This window comes from Pelecanus crispus, chromosome 13 (assembly GCF_030463565.1).
Source record: "Pelecanus crispus isolate bPelCri1 chromosome 13, bPelCri1.pri, whole genome shotgun sequence".
Classification (NCBI taxonomy): Eukaryota; Metazoa; Chordata; class Aves; order Pelecaniformes; family Pelecanidae; genus Pelecanus; species Pelecanus crispus.
The window spans coordinates 25,203,855-25,225,814 of NC_134655.1; the positions used below are offsets into that span (position 1 = coordinate 25,203,855).

A 21,960-nucleotide genomic window follows, 5' to 3' on the forward strand; every position below is an offset into this window, starting at 1 on the left:
GTTATAAGGTACTGAGCTGCAATGGTGTCGTGTACTCAGAGATGGGACTAATGAACTCACATGCAACAAATATTTCTGCATGCAGCAGCGAGTTTGAAAAGTATACAGTTAATAAAATGGAACACGCTTTCTCCGTAGGTTCTCTCCCCAACCAGCAATCCTGTTTTCTTTTACTATTAGGATATTCCATATTTTGATATGTTTGGAAGGCAAAAGATCAATAATTCTCAGCATACTCTAAACTTCCTGGCACTTAAAGCTCTAATAAAGGCAAATGCTGAAATTAGAAATGAGCTGTGGGACAGATTTTTCCCATGCTTACTGCGCAAGAACCATTGATGTAGGGATTTCTCTCCCAGGCTAAAATCTGTCATCTTTCTCCAGCACAAAATTCATTTAGCAAATAAAAGGAGACCTGTGACCTTCGTGTGTATAGTTGACTTGGATGGTTATCGTGTCCAACTCACAAGTCTCACCATTATAGTCGCCTCATTTCTGTGTCATACAAGACTTGGTGGCTGTGGCTGTTAAAAAAGATACACGTGTCTTGAGGTTACACTACCTGGAGAGAGGCCTAATAACAGTCTATTTGCTGAATCTGTAAATCGTGGAAAATGAAGCTGGAGAAAAATCTATTAATAACCTAATCCATTCCTTCAGCCCATAAAATATGGCTCCCTACAGTATTATATGCTGTTCATAGCTTTGTCCAGTCCAGTTCTAAATTGGATTTCTATACCTTTCCTTAACAAACTATTCCATGGTATGAGTGTTAGGAAGTTTTTCCTGACCTTCATTCAGCCTGTGGTTTCATGTCATTACTTTGAATTTTGGCTGCGAAAATTGGAAGCATTTCAAGTTAGGAAAGTTTTAAGTGTCCCACATAACTGTGAGAGTTGACAAGTGTTTTAATAATGAGGAAGAGGAGGGAGGTGTCTGCGAGCACAGATCATGGCGCTCAGTGCTGAGATTTCATGAGTTTTAACTAGATAAAAGGAGAACTTGTAGAGTGCAATGAGCAGATCTGCTTCCAAGGTGGTCAGGCTAACTGGAATGTCTTTTTGTCTTGCAGAAGATGAAGCCCATAGTCCAAAGAAGACGATCTACCCCTTCTGCCATTACTAAAGCTCTCAGCAAGTCAAAGTACCATTCCAGGTAGAGGAAATACCTTTCTGACTCCTTTTCCCACCTTTCTGCCTATGCAGACTGAGATCAAACTGATTTTCAGATTCATTTAATGGTGTCGAGGGCAATTTGTTTGTGGACAGGACAAGCTGGATTGAGTAGCAGAGCTCCCATCTCTTCCTGACAGCTCTCCTGGCTTTTCTCTCACGTGCCCTGGCCCCCTTCTGCCAATTGACTTGGCAGACCTGAAGGCATGGGCCTGTTCAGAGCTTGCATGGGGCATATTGTGACTCTGTGCTGTGTCACGCTCGGTCTCTAGGTAAGGAGAGGACCTGCTTTCCTGAGCTGCCAGCCTGGAGTTTTTACCCAAAATTCACTTTCAGCTGGAAGCCCACGCTGCCTCCCTTTCGCCCAATAGCGTAGCCAGCGCAGGGAGGCCAGCGTGCTCCTGCCAGGCGGGAGCAATGAGCCCCAGCTTACAGACACGAAGTCCGGGGGACTCTTTTCCTGGGATGCAGTGACCAGGTCGCTCATCGTCATGCGCACTGGGAGGCCATACCTCCTGAAGGAATAAGAGATTTTCCTCAAATATAAGTATTTATGTGTGTATGTATGTATACATATATATATGTGTGTTTTTCTTTTTTATATATATGTATATACATGTCGCCTGTGCTTGTAAACAGCAGAAAAAGCTCTATCCTCCCCCCTCTTGCTGGACTGCGAGACAAGCTTCTTGGCGTAGTTCTGGCTGAGCAGTCAATGAGCGTTTGGCTGATGGATTCGTTGCTGTTTAGTCTACCCTCTCACCCGCCACAGGCAGTGGAATGAGAAGCAGGAGCAGAGATGCCCTAAGAAAAGAAAGAGCTGGTGCCCAGGAAGGGCAGACAGAAGCAGCCGCGGGAGAGGCGCTGCCCAGTGCAGACCAGTATGTGGTCACCCACCAGCGTGGCTGTGGGTGAGGAGCACGATGGGGAGGTGTCAGAGGACTGGGGTGCAGAGGCGCCCCGCAGGAGCCCTCCCACGTTCTGCAAAGGCCCAGCGTTTGGGCGAGAGCACGGCTGTCCCCATCCCCGCAGCTCTGACTGCGGTGAAGGGCTGTGGTTTAGTTTAATTAACGGGAAGGAGGCCGTAAGCTGTCGCCAGCCGAGCAGGTCTGGGCAGAGCTGCTGCAGTGCTACGCTGGCCACAGGTCTTGTCATGGGAGCAGGCGGAGGAGGGACGAGGTGCACCAGGAAGGTGCAGCAGGACGCAGGACACAGCCTGGTGTGGCATTCACTGCCTGGCAATACCAGGACTGCGGCAGCATCGTCCCTGAGGAGCATCCTGGTGTTCCACCCCAGCACATCCCTGCCTGGCCACCCCTGGGGACTCGCCGCCGGAGACCTCTCTGGCCCCTGCCCCGTCTGCTGGGCCCCGGGCGGGAGGGCTGGCCCTGAGATCTGGCCGTGTTTCAGATTTATCTGGGCATGTGAGGGGCTGGGAGCTGCGTCTGGGGGTGGAGGGAGCACCGGGAAGCCTGTCCATGCCTGGCCAGTGCTGTGTAGGGTGGCATCAGCTCAGGCTGTTCGGTGGGAGAGCCGCCAGATCCGGCCATCCTCCGGACACTCACGTCCCCACCAGATGATTGCAGCTTTCCTTTACTACCAGCTTGGGTGGCTAGGTTAAGTGGTGACCTTGACGTGGAAAGCTCCTTCTCTTGCCTGCGACTCCAGAACCATCCAGTGCTCTGCTGATGCTTTGCTCCTGCAGGTATAAAGCACCAGCAGCGTCTGCAGATAGAGTCAGGTACAAACATGCCAGATGTGCAAATCTTCTGCTGAAACGTCAAGTGCCAGCCATGAGCTGAGCTCCTTGGTCCTTTAGTGGGAGCTGAGCAGTCTTCGACATCATCCCGTCTTCCTCCTGCAGCACCGTGTAACTACTAGACACAGATAAGGGAGTGCCACGCTCCTTTCTGCCTTGCTCTGTTAGCAATCTTATAAATAACATTTCCTGAGTGATTTGTTTAGTTTGATTTTTGTTTTCTTTCTAAGAAAGAGGTGGTAAAGCTGAACTGATTGACATTTTGATCTGGACCAGCCCTCCTGAAGAATACCCCTTTTATATCTCACCATAGGTAACTGGTGCATAGTACATCCTGCTTTTCTGAAACAAGTGTGTGGGGTCAGTCTCATAGGATCAATTAAAATAAAGGGCAGCACTGATTTTCATTTAGTTGTCTTCCGACCGAGTTATGTGGCTTTTTTGTCATTCCCCCCCCCCCCCCCTTTAAATTGCGCTAAAAAAAAGTAAAGAGGAGAAACAAATTCTTGACTTTATTTGGCTGGAGAATATCCTCGTGAGGGAGGGAAGCTTTAAATGTTTCTCATGATGGATTGCTATGAAGGATGCTGGTACGATGCCATCTTTGCTTAGGCCACCAGAGTATTGGTGAGATTTTTTTGCCTTCCTGCTGTTGTGTTTACAAAGCTGTGTAACTCCTCCAGCTTGAGGAAATCCACTGCTGAGCTTGTGTCATGGTGTGGCTCCCGCTGCTCAACTGACGCACAGGGAAAGCTTTAAATATCAAATTTAAAGGTGATTTAGCTTCTCACTTGTAGCAGCAACAGATGCATAAGCCAAGATTTCACTTGGTGGTGGTTGTAGAGTAGTGAAGAGGGAATTTCTGCTTGCAGGAGTGCGGGTGTTCCTGTGACTGCGGGATAATTTTAAAAAAGCAGCTAACGGCTAGCTTTAACCTCACTCCCATGAAATCAGAGGGGCCCAGTTATGAGGCTAGTGAAAATTGAGACAGACTAACAATGTCAAAAATACTACCCTTAAAGCTCATATGTTTTTTCATTTGTTTGTGTGGAGGCTGCCCTCAGACTAGAGTAGTATTGCTGAGGGGTGGAGGGAAGGTAAGTATCTCTTCCACATGTGTCCTTGCCTGCAGGCAAGACACGCATTTTTGTCTATGTGTGGAGACAGGAGGATTTCTGTTGGTTTTCTATCTACATAGATCTAAGACCATGTCTCAGAGGTTAGCTACTTCAGTCAGGATCAGGCACATGAACACAGACAGTCCCTGAACAAGGCTCAGCAAAGAGCTATTGCTGGTTCATTCAGCACAATCATCGCACCTGTAGAGCAAGGGTAGACCCAGGACGTGGCTGCAGGGCTTGTTGTACTGCCAGCGCTGCCGACGGGAGCCAGGAGCAGCACTGAGAAGGTGCTCTGGGAGGGTGCTGAGAGGCAGGCAGGGAGATGAGCACTTGGTGGAGCTCTTCCAGCTGGGGAGAGCATAGAGAAAGGATCTGGCCCAATCCCAACGATGGCTTGTTGACTGCAGTCAGCATGCAAAAACCATCAGGTGTTTTTTTTTTTTTTTAAATGGTGAGTACCTTCATCAATCTCAGTAGAAACAAGATGCTGGATTGCAGCCAGGCAAACCAGAATCAGATGGCTGGAATTAGATGAGTACATGCAGTTCACTTTTTTTGTGCTGCAGCCTTGCATTGACAAGCAGGTCAGTACGGATGGAAAACACGGACAGAAACGGCAGTCCCTCCCCATGCCAGTCTGAGAAGTGCCGTGAGCCAGGGACTGCCGTGGGGTTTCCATGTTCTTTTCGAGTCATAGCTCACAGGCATGTGCAGGAAATAAGTGTTTTACCTGAGCGAGAAATGACTCAGAAATGACTATTTCACAGCTTAACCTCCCCAGATTTGGTGTGGGCATCTAGTCAGTTTTCTGTTTGTCTAGTAAAATTAATTGGGCAGAGGCAAGCAAATGCAGTTCATAATTGAGAGCAACAGGGGCAGTGCTGGGAGAAGCACAGGGCTATCGGGCTGTTCCAAAAGAGTTGCCTGTGTCCAATAACAAACCCTTGTGAGAAAAGCTGCTGACAAAGTCTTACGATTTTTCTTCCTCCTCCAGGGAAACTACCCTTTCCTCTTCCCATTCAGACAATGGGCTGCCAAGTGGGGTGTTCAGCAGCCCAGGCTCCACTTTCGTCCTGGACGAGCGAGTGCAGCTAACTGTGGGCCTGCAGACCCAGGAAAGACATTTGATCTTGTTCAGTGATGTGCTGGTCATCGCCAAGTCCAAGTAAGAGGAATTCACACTCGCTCCTTATCCCCAGTATGTGCTGTTGAAGCTAGGCTCTGAGCCATTTGTGGAGCAGGCATCAAAACAACTCTTCTTTACAAATGTGGATCTACAATGTGGCATGTCCCCATTTCACCTCCAGAAATTCTTCTTGGTATTAATGTTTCCCTCTATTTTCCTGAAGGAAAAGATTGTCTAATTGGTTTTGCCCTTTCCCTTATGTGGCTTCTTGAAGAAATAGCATGAGGGCAAGAGGCAGTAAGGACAGAAAACTGACTCCTGGTCTGGCTACTTTTGCCACACATAAATTAAGAGCTTAGCTGACTTCAGTTATTAGCATAGAGAGTAATTAGCCTAAATCACCATCTACCTGCACGTGGTTCTAGTGAATCACATTGCCCTAAGCCACAGCTGTCCCACTGCAGCCACCAACCCCAAAATCCACTTACAAAACTTTCTTGTAGTGCCTCCACACACCCAGACGTTTAGTTTTGGGGGGGGGGGCTTGTTGCTGTCACTGCATCTGCATGACTAGAAGGTGGCGTGACCAGACTCTGAAGGTCTAGATATTAGGATCTGACCTAAGAAATCCGTAATCTGAATTGCAGATCTTCCTCCAGCCTGAAGCTGAAAAAGCAGGTGCATCTGAGTGAAGTATGGACCGGCACCTGTCTCAGCGAAGTGACAGAGAAAAAGATGGGTCCCGAGAATTCGTTTGTCATCGGCTGGCCTACCACCAACTATGTTGTCACCTTCAGGTACCCCACCAGACACCAGACCTCCCTCTGCAGCCTGGCAGCTGCCCAAGCCTCCCGTGTGTCAAGCAAAACAATGACTGAGGCTATAGGCCCTCATATAACTTACAAGCATGTTGCTTCACCTGCAGCAGCCATTTCTGTAGCAGATTAGCCCTAGTTTGAGAACTTTTCATTACAAAGGACAGGTTAGTTATGTCAATGAAAAATGCCAGATGGCCTTGTGCCAGGGTTAAATCCTTTATCCACCCCTCCTGTGGCATGGGCAGCTCCTGGGCAAACCTTCCTCTTGCAGTTGGCTGCCAGGGTGTCCCAAGCCTACAGCAACAGCCTATAAAGATGGAAAAGTTCTTCAGGATGGGTCTGCACAAGCAGCACAGCCCAGAGCTTGCTTAGCCCTTGCTAACCCCAAAAATAGAAATGCAGGGGAGCATGGAGCGGGCTAAAGAGTAGCCTGCTCATGTCCAAGTGCCATCTCAAAGGCTGTGCCAATGTTGTGCCTGAGCTAATAAGGCTCACCAAAAAGCAGGTGAGTTTTTATTACCTGGAGCTCGGTCTACCCTGGCTAAATTGAATCTAGAGCTGGTATAGCCACAGGGAGCTCAGGTCACTGCTGGCTCAGGCATCTCTACTTCATACTCTTTTTTGCAAAGCAGAGACATCAGCAGTCTTCAAGGTTCACGCTATCCTCAGGGCTTCTGCTGGCACAGCTAGGAAGGGCTGATCTGGCCGGATGCTTTTCCTTCTGTGGGGCAGAAAGGTGGAAAAAGAAATGGGAACCATACCATGACTTCATACCTGCTGTCTTATAATTTCCAGGGGTCAGGGTGGTCTCTCCCGGGTGGTGCATTCCTGGCCTTAGGACTCATGCTCTGACATGCAAGCTGCCATTTGTCTCAGTCCAAACTCAACAGCAGTTCCATTTCCTTCACGTCACTGAGACCTGGGTAACCCATATTGGCAGCAGAAGCTTCTAGGAACAGCAGACATTGGGAAGGAAATAATAGGAGAAAGAAAATAGCAATTAAAGGTCACTGCAAAAATAATAAGGGCCCACAAGATGAGTTAACTCCAACATCATAGAAAGATATTTGTCCTTTATCTGAACACTCACTGGCCTGGGCAGGAAATTTAGTCCAGTTTGCTGCTGGATTTTTTTGTTATTATTATTTTTGTTATTTGTTAAAATAGGACAGAAACAGGAAAGGACTGTGCTTTTGTTCCAGGGTTTTGCAGGAAGGAACTTTGACTTACAGCTATATATAAATGAAACTGGGTAGAGTTTCCAAAGGCTGTTACCCACTCAGCACTTGTTTGATGATCTGCCTCCCTTTTTATCTTCAGCTCAGCTGACGTGAAGGAACGATGGCTGTCAGCATTACTGTGGTAAGTGACCCTCCTTTCATCCTCCTCCTGGGTGGTTCCTGTGCAGTCCTCAGAGAAATTTGTCATGCTAGGTGTCAAATTGCCCTCTGATTTTCAGCACATTAAGTGTCTAGCTACTGTTTGAAAAATCCACCTTTGAAACCTAAATGTAGAAGCCTCTGGGTGAAAGCAAAATTGATGTTGACAGTGCAGAAAAGGTGAAAGCCACTAGAAGATAACATGGTTGGAGCACCTTTTTTCCTTTGGAGCTGGAGGTTGGCTTTGCTAATCGCTATGGAAATGTCACAAGTGTTACTGATTCTTCAGATGTTGTTTTGATTCCAGCTGAAGTTTGTATTTCTTGGCATCTAGAGGCTACAGTTGTTTCTTTTTCATGTTATGTTTTTATATGTTGTTTCCACTAACATCCAGGCAGAAGTGTTTGTATAGGTACAGAGAGGGGAAGAAGTCTCTTGATTTGTGGAGAACAGTAAGGATCCTAAGGATGATGGAAGGTGTTATGCTAGACACATCTATCTGCATTAAAGTACTGCCATGTGGGGTTTTGCTAGTCTGGGGCCTCAAAGAAAGATAAAGAAGCCAGTAAGAGCATGTGACCACTCTATGAACATTGCATGTTATTGTTACTGTTGTAATTAATCTGTATTTATTATAGTGCCAAGGAGCAGGACCCTTGGACCTGCTGGATCCAAATCTTAGGGTCCTTCTCAAGTTTGGTTGGGAAATTATATTCCCTCCCCTTTTCTTTCACTTTCAGGCACATCAATGAGATAAAACAGAATGAATATCCGAAGAATCTAACCCTTCAGATCTTTGTGCTGGATGCTGACAACTGTTCTTCTGTAAGTAAAGCTAAGAACCTGCTCATCAGACCAGCACTACATGGAGGTCTGTGGGGTAGGGGCAGGCAGGCAGGGCTATGGTGCTGCTGCTGCTATCCCTGTTTAAAATTCAAGTCCTACCTCAAAAGGTTTTAGAGGGTGTGCATCTGGCCGGCTGCATCCTTCCCACTGGAAGCTGACTCAGAGAGTTTTGGTTTGGGAAATCGGGAGGTAGCCAGGCTCTTACCAAAGAACAGTTAATTCTTAAGATTATTCTTGGCCTCTGGTTTCTTTCCCCTTTTCCTTCTGCTTCACTTCATAATTGGTGCTGGTTTGTGGTTGAGTGCCCAGTCATTCCTGTTTTCAGTGCAATACGTTGAGGTTATTGATGATGAAAGAGTCAGCGGTGTGTTCTCCTGAATTAATTTACTGGAATGTGTCCCAGTCTCTTCATATTAATAGCATACACTTCTAGGCTTCATGCCAAGCTTGGTGGGTCACATTTAGTCCTGGGGACTAAATGTCACACTAAAGGTCACACCTCAGAGGGTGACCGCAAACACTCATGGTTTATTAGCATTGTGCCGTGTTCACCCTTTGGAGTGGCAGTGGCACTACTATCAGTCAAATACTGATGTGATCAAATCCAGCATCTGACACCACCCAGTTCCTGTCATTTCTACTAGACGAAGTCTTTGGGTGGTATAATAAACCTGTGATAGAAGAAGTAGCAGAGAACAGTTTTCGCAATGTATAACCATCACCCTTAACAATGATTCCAGTGTAGTTTAAATTAATACAACTCTTCTAACCATGAATATTTAATGAAGACAATCAATAGACAGATGAGTGACATTTTCCCCAGATTTTAAAGCTACAAGAAACTGCAACCAAACTTCATGCCTTCTTATTAGCTTCCTATATTTTCTCTGTTTTCCTTTCTAGACTACTGCAGTCAATGTGTCCAATGTGGAAACCGCAGAGTGTGTGATGAAGAAGACCCTTCTACAGCTTGGACTTCCTGTAAGTGGCAGTTGCATAGCCTTCCAGATCCTAGCTAAGGACACTGGTTTACAGGACAGTGCAGATGTGGAGGAGTCTAGATTTGCTGTAGCTAACCAGTAAGGCATTAATACTCTCTGGACTACAAGATGAAGCAATCTATTTGTGTGGGTACTAACTATTAGAAACACAGACATGCTTACATGCCTACATTAAATTCAAACCTTGCATAATAAAGTCCTTTGGATTTCAGAGGACTTCAATGCTTGCAGTCCAGCATTAAGATTGAGCCAAGCTTCTCAAAGGATTACTAATATAGCCATGAAATACTGAACAAATCAGTGATGTTATCAGATGAGCCTTGCCCATTGCAGTGGTCCAGCCTTTCCCATTACAGTGTTTAACAGGTAGCTTTGACAGTGGTCCAGTAGCTTAGTATCAAGGAAGTTTGTGGAACATATTGCTAGGCCAGGAAACCATCGTGTGGGTTTACATCCTTCTGGCTCTGTATTTTCTTCTCCTGAACCTTTCCCCTTCCACTCCGTATCAGACAGACTGATCCAGAGCGCCATCCCTCCCAGCCACGCAGCTGTCCTGGACATAGCCGTGCGCGTCCGGCTCCTTGGCCTGTTCAGCCGTCATCTCTCTTGCTTCCTGAGTGGAGTGCAGCCTTGTGGACCCTCACCCTGGCCCCCTTCACCTAATATTTTTCTCTTCTGTGTTCCTCAACTGCCAGGGCAGGACAAGTGAACACCACCTCTGGGTGATCACAGGAAAAGATGACCCTGCTTACCCTCTCATTGGTAAGAGCTCTCCTATTTTCCCTCATTCTAGCACCACAGGAACAAGTGATAAATGATACTGGTGTGTGTGGCAGAGAAACATCTCAAACATTGCACTCTTCACTTAAAAAAGCAATTGTAGGGGGACCGTTGCTGATATGAGATGTGACACCAAGCTGATGTGAGATGTCACTTGGCTTTTATGGTCTCAGGATCCATGTTTAATCCACACAGGGTGACACCTTTGAAGCTTTTCACACTTACCTCCCTTTTCCAAGCAAATCTGTGCATTTCTGGATGGGAGCCCATGACACTTTTCAACAGATGGACCGAATAAACAGGAGATTTTTAGGCTGGCCTAAAAAGTTCTTTCTATGCAGCAGATGTGATGCAAAGGTAGGCCATGCCTCAAGGCCCAGTCCCATCCCTGTGGCTGCTGGTATGAGCTAGCAGGGCTACATGCTTGGAGACTGGTCATCCTCTCCTGCTCAGCTTTGCAGGCTTCCTCTCCTCACAGGCAGTGCGTGCGGTCTGGGGCAGACTCAGCCCTCATGGCCTTACTGCTAAGTCGGAGTGAGGTAGCACTGACAGTCCTGACAGACAGCGTGCACTTGCACTAAGGAGCCCACCATTTAGACCTAGCCAGAGAGGAAGCAAGGAAATACACTGATTTACCCAGCACCTAAACCAAAGCTGTTTGTTAGGTGCATTTAAACTGCTGCTTGCTTCTCTGACGGATGTATCAATGGTGCAGCCATTGCTCAGACTGTTTTGCCCTATAGCATACTGCTTAGTTATGCCGAACGAGTAATCTCTGCATTAACTCTGCGTTGTGTTTTCAGTGATAACCCAATAAATACATCCCCAGTCTCGCCAAGGAAGTTTATGGAGGTTGATTTATTAAAGCTATCTTGCTCCAAAGACCATGTTCTTGTAGTAAGACTATTATTCTGGGGCTCATTAGACTGCACATGTTTATTTGGGGGTGCCTATTGGTGTTTTCCAAGTCGTTGTGGCACATGCTTACTTTTTGTATCCATCCAATACATCCTAGACTGTCACAGTAAGCTAACTCCTATACAGAGCAATGCTTACATTATTTTGTTAGTGCAGTGGGGCCCATGAGCCTATTAATAAGGGCTTAAACCCAGTTAATATTGCTTGGTTACATAATGTTCTGGAGAAGAGTGGCTGGCCAGGTTTAACTGGATGAACTCATTTGTAAAGCAATGATCATATATGCGTAGATGTGCCCTGGCCTCTTTAGTCCGCAGGTGGAGGTTTTGAGCAACATTGCTTAGAGGCCCAGCTGCAGTGGGAGCCACTGGATGTGGGTGCCTCCTCCTGTGCAGATTTGGAGCTGTCTTCACGTAGCTCTGCATCTTTGCTTGCTCTTTACACACCTCTTTGCACAACAGGGCACGAGCATCCTTTCAGCATCGCATTGAACTGCCTCCGGGACTCTGCTGACCAGCAACAAGGAATCAACAATAACACCCTCCTGGCTGATGGGACAGAGACTTCCTTCCTTGATCAGCTCCCAAAGGAAAAACAGTGTCAGTTTGTCCTGAAACCCAGGCTCCAAGTTCCAATGCAGCTGAGGAGAGGTAGGGGCTGCAGGAGTGCATTATGACTGGGCAGAGACTTTGCTGCTTTCCATGGTGCCAAACTCTTCCTAGCATCGTGCATGTATTCCAGAGTCGCCCTCATACCTGAGAGCATGCAAAGAGGAAGAGATTACAGAGGGGCTAAATTTGTCTGTGCAAATGTTCAGAATTAGCTTTCAGTCCTTCATTAGAGCTTTCAACTGGAAGCCATTCTTACATTGCACAGGCAGCAAGGTTCCCTGAAGAGCAGTGATTGAATCAAAGTTTTGCCGATGGTTGAGAGATGAACAAGTGGTTTCACTGCTGTATATTATCTGACCATCCCCATTAAGAGGGTAGTTATTAAACACGCAATGGTAGAAAGTCCTTGCTTTGCTGGGAACTGTGCCTCTGCTGTAGATGACTCACTGGCCGGTAGGAAGGACAGACAGGTGCGTAACAAAGGTCTGTGTTTTCTTTCAGAGTCACTGCAGAAACACACCAAGAGGAAGAAGTCCTTGATTGACTGGGCCCTGCGCCGCAGCAGCAGCACCCCCACGGGCAGCCCTCCTTCGCAGTCTCCTACCACCCCACGGAAGCTCTTCGGCCTGTCTCTGTCCTCTGTCTGTCCTGACGGGATCCTTCCCAAGCCAATCATGGTAAGGAACAGCCTGGACTGTTTGTCCTGACGTAAACTTGATGTGTTTAGCCCAGAATTTTAAAAGTCACTTGTGGTATTTATGAGGATCACATGGGGAAGATGAGCAGCATTTGCCTGTGATTCAGATCTAGCTCAGTAACAAGGGTAAAAGCATCCCTCTCCTGTGTAATCCATATCACTTTGTGCATAGATGTCCATCCTGTTTCAATGGGTGTCTCCAACCAGGTCATCAACAAGCTGACAAGGGGCGATGTCGATGGACTGTCCCATGCTACATAGCCTAGACCTCTTTCACTACAAGAGTCCACTGGACTCATGCTTGCGACAGGATAAGCATACCCACATGAACTGTACCTGCAACTTAGCTGACAGGCTCTTGTCCCTAGTTAAATCATGATAAATCTCTTCTATGTCTGTCCTTTTCCCAGTACTGACCAAGTCTTATGCTAATTATGTTACAATATATGGGGTATAATATACACAAACAACAGGGTAAAGTGTTAGGCTCTTAAGTACAACTGGGCTTTCTCTTAGGATATGCTGCTCCTGCTGTACCACGAAGGTCCCTCTACTAGGGGCATTTTCAGACGTTCTGCCAATGCCAAGACTTGCAAGGAGCTGAAAGAGAAGCTAAACTCTGGAGATGATGTCCAGGTGGATGGAGAGTCAGTCTTTGTGGCTGCAGCTGTCATCACGGTATGTTTGGCCAAGTAACTCAGCTGTCTGAGCTAATCATACCTTCCTTCTTTAAGGAAGGAACATGAGTCTTTATGGGTAGGGAAGATCTGGGGGGCAACACAAAGCATTTTCCAGCAAGGCACAGTCTCACCTGTTGGCTTGGTGCATCTACATGCAGAAAGGTATCTGTCTGACCCAGTGGAGCTTGTTTTCGCATGCAGGTATGTGCAGTGGCCCTCAGGCCAGTGTTTCATTTTGCACCTCCCTGTACAAAACAACCTCCAGTAGGCGATATAGTAATGTGTACCTTCAAGATAACCATGGTATCTATACAGTGCCAAATAACATGCCAGAGTCTGGACTCAGCAGTTCAGATGCTGCACTGACATAGGCATGAAGCCCTTTGGTGACCACAGCACAGGTGCTCTTTGTCCTTTCTGGACACACAGAAGAGACCGCAGGGACACATGGGAGGACTCGTGCCATTTAGGTACAACTGCTCTGCATCCCCCCCCGCAAACAGAGAGGCGATGCTCAGAGGAGCTGGCCTGTACTATCTAGATCCCAAGCCTTCACCCTCTACTCAGCCAGCAAGCGAGAGGGGAAAACAGCTGCCAAATGCAAGCAGAGGGGTTGTGGTGGATGAGGGATGAAGCTTGCAATAAGACCCAAGTTTTAGTAAGAAAAAGCCTGTCTTTTGCACTGGCAATTAAATCTGGTCAGAATTCAGGCACCTAAAGTACCAAAAGCCATCCCTGTCTCTTGCTCTTGTTGGCCTAATACAAGAAGCTGCTGACTGGGAGGATATTCAGGCACTTTCCAACGCAAGACATACAAGTTGTTAAGTAGTCCCCTGAGAATAAAATGGCAGTCCTCATAGCTGAGAAATATTTCAAACAGAATTATGCACAGCCTTAGGTATGCGTCCTTTGCCTGCTGCAATGGCCGTCAGTCCTGTTGTGGAGAAGGGGCAGGGCACGAGGGCTGGCTGTTCTCCCGCTGCCGCCAGCAGCTGCAGCACAGTTCTGCAGCGCTGCGATGGAAGAGCCCTGAGGAGGACAGCTTGGTGGAAGTGGGGAGGGGAGGAGAAATGTATTTGTGTCATGTCTTGTTTTATCTTGTGCTTAATATGAATAAACAATGACTATATGCATCGTGAAACCAAAACAAGGAATTCAAAACTGACCAGACTGCTCTGCATATATATATTTAATTCAGGATTTTCTCCGAAATATACCTGACAGTGTTCTATCCTCAGACATGCACGGACTGTGGATGGAAGCTGTGGACACGGAAAATCGGGCACATAAGATTGAAGCTATCAAAAGGTTCGTAAAAGCCTTTCTAAAAGCTTCTTTTGGTGGGAGAAGGGGGAGCATACGGCCCTAAGCATAGACTTAGTCTCCTGGGAGATGCCTGGCAATGCTCCAGGCCACAGTAGAGCTATTGCTGATTGCCAGTGTCACTGGTCAGAACATTTTCCTTTCAATGGTCTTTTATGAACATTGTTAACATTTCTGACCCCCAAAAATGTCATTAGAAAATTCTTTTCTGATGACCAGTTCAAATTACCAGAACCAGCAAACTGAAAAAAGCACAATAATTCAGCCACCAGGAGCACATCAAATGGTAGTGGAATTAGATCCTTAACAGTGGTAACTTTTTTCTTATGTGCACAAAAATGAAGATGATCATCATATTGGCAGTTAGAAGAAAAAGCCCTGCCAAGATGGTGACTGGGACCTTGAAAACCACTGTACTGCCTTGAAACTGCTGCCCTGAGCAAAAATAATCTGTCAGCATCCTGTGGGATATGCAGTATATCAAACCTCTTCTTGTCAATGGCTCAGCTCAGCTTTTGAACCTTACCATTTGGCCTGGGCCTCCTTCCTCCATTCCTATAGCATGGGACACAGGCAATGGCATTGGCTCGTGTGCTGCTGGCCTGGAGCTGTGTGCATCTCCTTTGGGCGATCGTTATTTCGTTAAGGCATTATGGACTTCTACCCACATGTTTCCCTCGGTCCCTCCAGCTCTGTGACCAGAGTGGGTAGGCAATATGGATGTAAAGTTGTGGCTCTCACATGTGACACAGTCTTACTTTACTATCAAATGCGAATGTCTCAAACTGGTTGCAAAAGGGCAGAAGGGAGCAAAAGCTTTGGGAAGCAACTTCTGATATTTGAAGAGCAGATTTTTGTGAACAGCACTGTTTTCCTTTGTTCTCACTCCCTGAATAGTCTAGTCAACCAGCTTCCAGAGGCCAACCTCATCTTACTCAGACACCTCTTTGGAGTCCTCCATCATATTGAGCAGAATTCCGGCGTGAATCAGATGAACGCCTTTAACCTGGCTCTTTGCATAGCACCCAACATGCTGTGGCTACCAAGTCCCACTGGGCCTGAGGAGGAGAGCAGGTCTACAAAGAAGGTAATCTCTTGTGGGGTTGGCCTCATGCTTGTCTTCCCCTTTTACTGCTTTTTATGGGCACTGTATTTTGTAGACTAAAGGAAGGCATAAGATCAGTGACAGTGCTGGCTGAGTGGTGTCCAGGCTTTGTCCTTTCCCCTGAGCAGCTGTGCCCATGCTTGTAGGGAATTTAGCCACTCAGTTTATCCAAGGTGGAAAGGGAAGCTGTGTTTGCTTTACCAGATGAACTTCCTATATGGTCAAGCAAGCACAAGAAAGATGGAGCAGCTGAAGATAGACACTGCCACTTCAGCTGGGTCTAAAGCCATCTTGCAGAGACAAAGTAAGCAATGAACATTGCATCAGAGGGGAGGAATGCTTCTTTGTAGCTTAGGAGGTGTTATCAATAGTAAGGAAAACTGTAGAACATGCTGTACCCGGCTCACTGTACCAGTTCATGTAGCTCATATTCTTGCCCCAGGTGTAGTTCATACAGATGCATTGCCACGTTCTTAACAGCTTCTTGAGCAAAAGGTTCTGTAGGAAATTATATCCTTGTCAAAGGAAAAGGAACATTCTGGGACTGATTTGACTTGCTTTGTATAGCTGGTTATATTTTCATGAAACTGACTCTGTAAATTCATGTCTTTGCCAGGTGGCCTTGTTAGTGCAGTTCCTGATTGAAAACTCAGGAGAGATTTTTGGAGGTGACATTGCTTCCTTATTTCAAAGACCAGACAAAAAGAAGTCCAAAAACTCAGAGGAATCTCTGGGTAAGTTGGTGATATGGCATTTTCCAGAAATGTTTAAAAATCTTTTAATAGGTAAACTCCTCATCCAAAAGAATTTGCTTTCCCTTCATGTCTCTTCCAAGGAAAAGCACTGAAAACCAGTTGGTTTTGGTTTTCCCTTTGCCTGTCAGGCATAGGCAGGAAGCACCCTGGCAAAGCAGAGGGCTGAGGTGCATCACTTCAAGTTGTCCCTGAGGATGGTTGTCTCTCTCTGTGGCTGCTGTTCAGCCATCACAAGAATTTAGTGTAGCCTTAGCAATGCCATGTCCCAGCAGTCTTTTCTTCCAGATTAGTTCTGTAAAGGTAAACCAAATGGTTGAATGGAAGGAGATCAAGTTGTCTCTGTTAACTGTCCTATGAATACAGGCCAGTGGTGGCAGCTCAGGTCATCAAGGCAGATTTTTTTTATATTGTTCCCAGTCCTGCTCTGGTCCCTGTGAAAATAATGGATCATCTTTGCTTCTCCATGGACCTGATAATATTTCCCTGCCTTGGTTGTAAGGTACTATATGGTGTTAGGAGACATAGGCAGCAAATTAATTTGTGTTCTCTGCCCCAGGCATAGGCTTGGCCCAGCATGATGATTCCTCTGATGAGCTGGAATTTTCTGCTTGTGACCCAGAAGGACCAAAGCACCAGCTGGTACCTGAAACAGATGCCATTTTTGAACCATCCAGCAGCTTGTTACTCGATGAGGATCAGGAAGACTGGGACTTGTTCAGTGAGATCACAGCCTGCTACCAAAGCAAAGCCCAGAAGAACACCAGTGCAGACAGCTACGACCTGCTGGAAGAGGAGGGCTCCTTCTGCTCCATCGGCTCAATACGCTCACTCAGCCCGGCCAGGGACCGGTGCTCATCAGAGCCCAGCGTCTGCCTCAGCTCCCAGCTGCCTGCTCAGAGCCATGAGCCGGTGGCCCGCCAGTCCAGCTGCGATGCCACCATCATGCACAGCCATACAGACTACATCCACAGGCTCAAGCAGCTGCAGGTGGAGAGCCAGAAGTTGATTGATGAAGGCCTAAGCCCTGGGGTTAATAAGGCCAGGCAGAACTTGTGGCAGTCGCCTCAGACCAGCTCTAGGGTGAAGAAGCTCAGCCTTCAGAAATCCAGCGTGTCCAACAGGTCCAGCTTCTCTAGCCTGTCTTCTACGACCACCTCCCCGTCTGCCTCCTCACTCAGCTCCTTAGACAGTGCTTTCTCCTACTGCTCAGAGTCATCAGCCATTAGTCCCACAGATGTCTCATCCCTGCCATTCATGTTTGGCACGTCTGCCAGGCTTCATGCTGTGTCCCCTAAGATTGCCAAGAGGTCCCCGAAAGAGTGGCACATGTCATTCACATCTCCTGTGCCTTTACATCCACGCGAACTGGACAGTTTCCATGATTATGGACCCAAGGCTGTAGAGAGCAGTGATGGCTTGGGCGAGGAGAAAAGTTTGCCATCTGTCAGCAGAGCTGCCATGGGAAGCCCACTGACTGGCATTGACTGGGAAGAAGAGGAGAGACAGCTGAGCTGTGTAGGGGGCCCTGGCCCAGGGCTCAGGAGCCAGGATTATACCAAACAGTTTGAACAAAACCCTGAGCTCCCAGCTGCCAGCCCAGCCAGCGAGAAATCCCCACAGATCAGCCACCAGCAGCACAGGGAGAAGGCAGTGAAGAACATAGAAATCAAAAGCGTTGACGCTTGCCCTCCAAGCCAGGAAAGCCTGAAGCGCACCAAGATAACTTTTTACGTGGCCCCAAATAAAGAAAGCTCTCTGGGGTCTCCAGTGGAAGACGAAGAGGAGAGATCAATGGCAAACACCAGCAGCAGTGACTCGCCCAGCAGCAGCAGTGAGCAAAGCCCTTCCAAGAGCTCGCACACTGTGAGAGTCGATATCCCCCAGACAGTTTTCTATGGGCAGAATACCCCCCTTGTCCTGCAGTCCATCTCCAGGCGCTACCACCATGAACCAGTGGTCCCGTCCCCGCAGGCAGAGCACAAAGAGAGCCCCCAAAGTGCCTCCGCTCCCGAGGAGCTGGAGAGCAAGCCAGTGGAAACGGCGCAGGCGCCAACCCAGAGCAAGGGCTTCAACACATTCAGCCACACCATCCGTATCATCCTCCCCGCCTCCATTCGAAACACCGTCAGGGAGTATTTCAAGCACGATGAAACCAAGACCTGTCCCATGGCTGAGGCAGAAGCGGTGGAGCACGAACTCCTTCGGAGCAGGGTGGAGTGGCTCAGGAGCCAGCCACTGGCAGAGGTGGCCACAGAGGAGCGTGACACAGTGGCATTTGCAAAAGAGACATTTGTCTAGGGAGATGGATGTGGAAGAACTGAGTATTTTTTGTGTATGTGCAGCAGAAAAAATTCTGTAAGATATGATCAGGGTGTGAAGAATCTTGCAGACTGCATGGGGCAATAAGTGTAAAGTGACACTAATGTGTATGTAATGTTAGGGTTTAACATTAATTTTGGCTGGGGGGGGTGGTTGTTTTTTTTTTTTTTACACCCTTTTTCTACAGAAGAGACTTCACTGGCTGGGTGTCTAGTGGGCTGAATGCCCCAAGACTCTCCCTGTCCATGAATTAGCTGACCTGTACAGGGTCTGACTCCATTTCTTTTTAAAGCGGGAAAGGAGATCCAGTCAGCTCCTGATGTGTGTGGATGACCAGAGAAGTGGGACAGCTAATGCTCCATCAGAATTAAAAATCTTTACACTTGCACAAAATCCTCCACCATTCATCACCACCATTCATCCAGAGCAAGACCCTTCACCTCCATCCAAGAAATCACTGCTGCTTCTCTCTGCTCATCTTTTGTCCCCCAGTGGTCTCGCTCACAGTCTGCGTTCATTACTGTTTGAGGCTGGGTTCCAGAAACACCAAATGGAGCCCAGAGCCCAGAGCCCAGCTTTCACTGACAGACGGCATACGTAACATTTTAACCCTAAGATTGCTTTTTTCCCCAATTAATTGTGCATTGATTCTCTCTTCTCATACCTCCCCCAAAGGCAGCATTTGACAGAGCCACAGTTACTATAAAGGATTTTAGCACTGTCACTTTGGCAGGGCTATGAACATTGGTCTTCTTTGGTGTCCTCTGGGAGTAGCTGGTCCTTTTAGTCCTAGTAAAAGGTGACATTATATTTCTGTAAATGATGGTGACATTTCAGAAGGCCCTTGCCAGAGGCAGCATGTTTGGGGCAACTAATCAAATTCCTAATCATGCTGAGAGGGACTTAAGCAGGATTTGGCTTTAGCATGCGGTCAAGGAGTTGTGGAAGTTGTCAAGAATGTTGTCGAGTGGATGCTGAAGCAAAGCCCCGTCTGGCCAGAAAGTTGTCAGACAGTCCATAAGCTGAGACTCTCCAGGCTTCAACAGCACTGATGCCGTCTCAGAGCAGCAGTGAGTTCCTACTCAGTGCAGTACACGGCCCAGTGTGCTCCAGCAGAAGGAGGTTTGGAGAAGTGCCAGGCAGGGATGCGCTAAGCAGGCTGCTTGTGTTGCACTACTGAAGCAATGCAGCCAGTGGACTCTTGGAGCACCCCTGTGATCCCACTCAAAGCAGTGCTCAGAAGCGCCATAGCAATAATGGGACTTGCTTAGAGGGTTGCGATGCTGCCAGCTGAGCTCCAGAAAGGAGCTGAGCGCACTACGTTTGAGAGGTGTTAAGAGAACGATGGGAAAAGTCTCAAAGGTTAAAAGGTTCAGGATGTTTCATTTGAAAGTTATGTTAGAGTTTTCTAAGGTGGTTTCTCTCAGAGAGATGCTCCTTTTACTCAATTAACAGTGAATGGGTGAAGGACAAGAGAAATACGTGAATCCTAATGATTGGAAGGTAGTCCTTGTGGAGTAAGTGCCCCTGCAAGTTGCCGAGTATCTGCAGGTAGCTGTGTCTGGAGGTGCTTGACACCTGCCGTGGCTCAGTCCTTGCACAGAGGGGGAAGCCACCTCTAGGATGATCGAGGAGGTACCAGATGCCACCACTCATCTGCCAGGTGCCTGTGACCGTCAGTGCCAGGAAGCTGGCCCAGCACTCCAGATTCACACCATCAAATACCGGGGCAGAGGAGAGAGGAGCAAGCCCAGAGCCCGCTTTCCAAGGTGTATAGAGTTTGGTTTGTATAGAGTTTGGTTTGTTATATGCAGGGTGTTTAACTCTCAGATGCGGCACTCTGTGTCCCAGATCACCTTGGTGGCCCTTGTATGATGAAAGCTGTATATATTCGTAATACAACCCCCCCCCCGCCCCCCGCCATCATTCCCTCACACATGAACACTGACGAGGCATTCACAGTCCTTTTTCCAGAGCTACGGTTGTAACTATTTCAATAAAAGACACACACGTTTGTTTGTCTTTGTGGTGCAGTGACTGCCTTTTGTTCCCCTGCTCTGACTTCCCTCTCTTCGGTGCTTGGGTGGCGGTGGTTGCACAAGACCGAACCCTGCTGCGAAACGCGCGCTTCCCACGCCAGATCTGCGAGGCTGGCCATGCCAACGAGGAGCCCTCTGCCAGCAAATCAGCTCAGGCATTACTCTTATTTGTGTCTTTTCAGGAAGGTGAAACAGCACTAAATATTGTGAGAAAAGTCTGTCCGTACTTGGAAGAGAGATTCTTCTGTATTCTAAACATGCTAATGGATTGTAAACTGGCTCAGTGGCTGGGCTGGGCTCAGTTCAAACAAGGGGGACCCGGACCAAATGCAGAGTAAGAGCTCACGATTTGCGTCACCTAAAAGAATTACGAGCAATTTAGAAAGAGATTAGTTTATAGAAACACTGGGAGAGGCGGGGCAAAACACACATTTTTTCCTCTCCGCATCTTAGGCTGCCTAATATGGGCGCATTCCCCTGGATAGTTGCTCTAACCTAGCTCTCTATTAATAATTTTTCTTCATTTAAAACACAACCAAAGAAAAGCCTCCAAAATTTATCAGAAGAGATAGCACAAACACTGGTCCCCTCGGGAGCACGTGGCTGCGCGGCAGAGGCAGGGTGCCACACGAGACCCAGGGCGCCTTGGCCTCCCCTCGGGCGCAGCGGCTGCGTTACGCGCTGCACCTCCGGGCCTGGGCGTGGAAACCGGCAGCGCCCCTTTTCCACGAGCCCCGGCAACAATGCAGTGCTGAAAGTCCAGCTTGCTGGAGACCAAGATGCTCCCCGCATTTTGGCACCCAAGCCTACATCCGCTAAGTTAGCAGAAGCGTTCACTTTCTTCCAGGCCATCAAAATACACATAGCAAATTAGTCACAGCTTTCCTAGGGAAAGCAGACCGAGAAAACTTGCGAGCTGTGCCACGCAGCACACTCCAAGTGTAGTTGAGGAACAGGCAAGTGCCTTAATGTAACGCGCCACCTCTAAACCCCCCAGATCCTGGCCACGTTCCCCATGGGACTGTGCCATAAAGACAAAAATGTCCTGGAGCTCCTGGCTTCTGCTGAACAGTCATGCCAAACTACTGCTTTTAATCCCAGGAAACTCAAGGCCACAAGTATAAACTGCCCAAAATACAAACTCTGACTCGATCCTTGTGAGAGCCCCCTGCTTTCCTGTCAGTCCTTGGCAGGAGACAGCCAGCAGTGGGCCACCGTGCCACCTGCGGCTGTGGTCCACCCCACGCTCCCACAGCAGCTGGCAGATGGGCTGTCGGGGCTCCCACCAGCGCGGGGGAAAGCTGCGCGGCAGCTGCCAAGTCAAGACAAGGACAAAGAGGAATGCTCTTTGCCTTCCTGCAAAGGAGGAATGTGCAACTGGTTTAGCTTTGTCTTCCTTGTAAACACGTGTTCCGTTCATATTCTGTCACATGGTAGAGTCTCTGGACCGGCACCCCCAGAAAGCCCAAGGAAGACAATTACAAAACCTTCAGGTAAGGGCCCCTTTCCTC

At 47.9% G+C, this 21,960-nt stretch overlaps 1 protein-coding gene across 1 annotated transcript; it reads left to right on the top strand.

Moving 5' to 3' along the window:
* Window positions 1-1,075: 1,075 nt before the first annotated feature.
* LOC104025643 (rho GTPase-activating protein 20) lies at window positions 1,076-18,472 on the top strand. Its single transcript, XM_009493208.2, has 14 exons — window positions 1,076-1,155; window positions 5,047-5,217; window positions 5,826-5,975; window positions 7,317-7,358; window positions 8,116-8,200; window positions 9,125-9,202; window positions 9,918-9,984; window positions 11,382-11,570; window positions 12,033-12,208; window positions 12,745-12,906; window positions 14,107-14,216; window positions 15,129-15,318; window positions 15,953-16,070; window positions 16,648-18,472. The coding sequence occupies exons 1-14, from the start codon at window positions 1,076-1,078 to the stop codon at window positions 18,387-18,389; spliced, it is 3,360 nt and encodes a 1,119-aa protein (XP_009491483.2). The 3' UTR covers window positions 18,390-18,472.
* The last annotated feature ends 3,488 nt before the right edge of the window (window positions 18,473-21,960 follow it).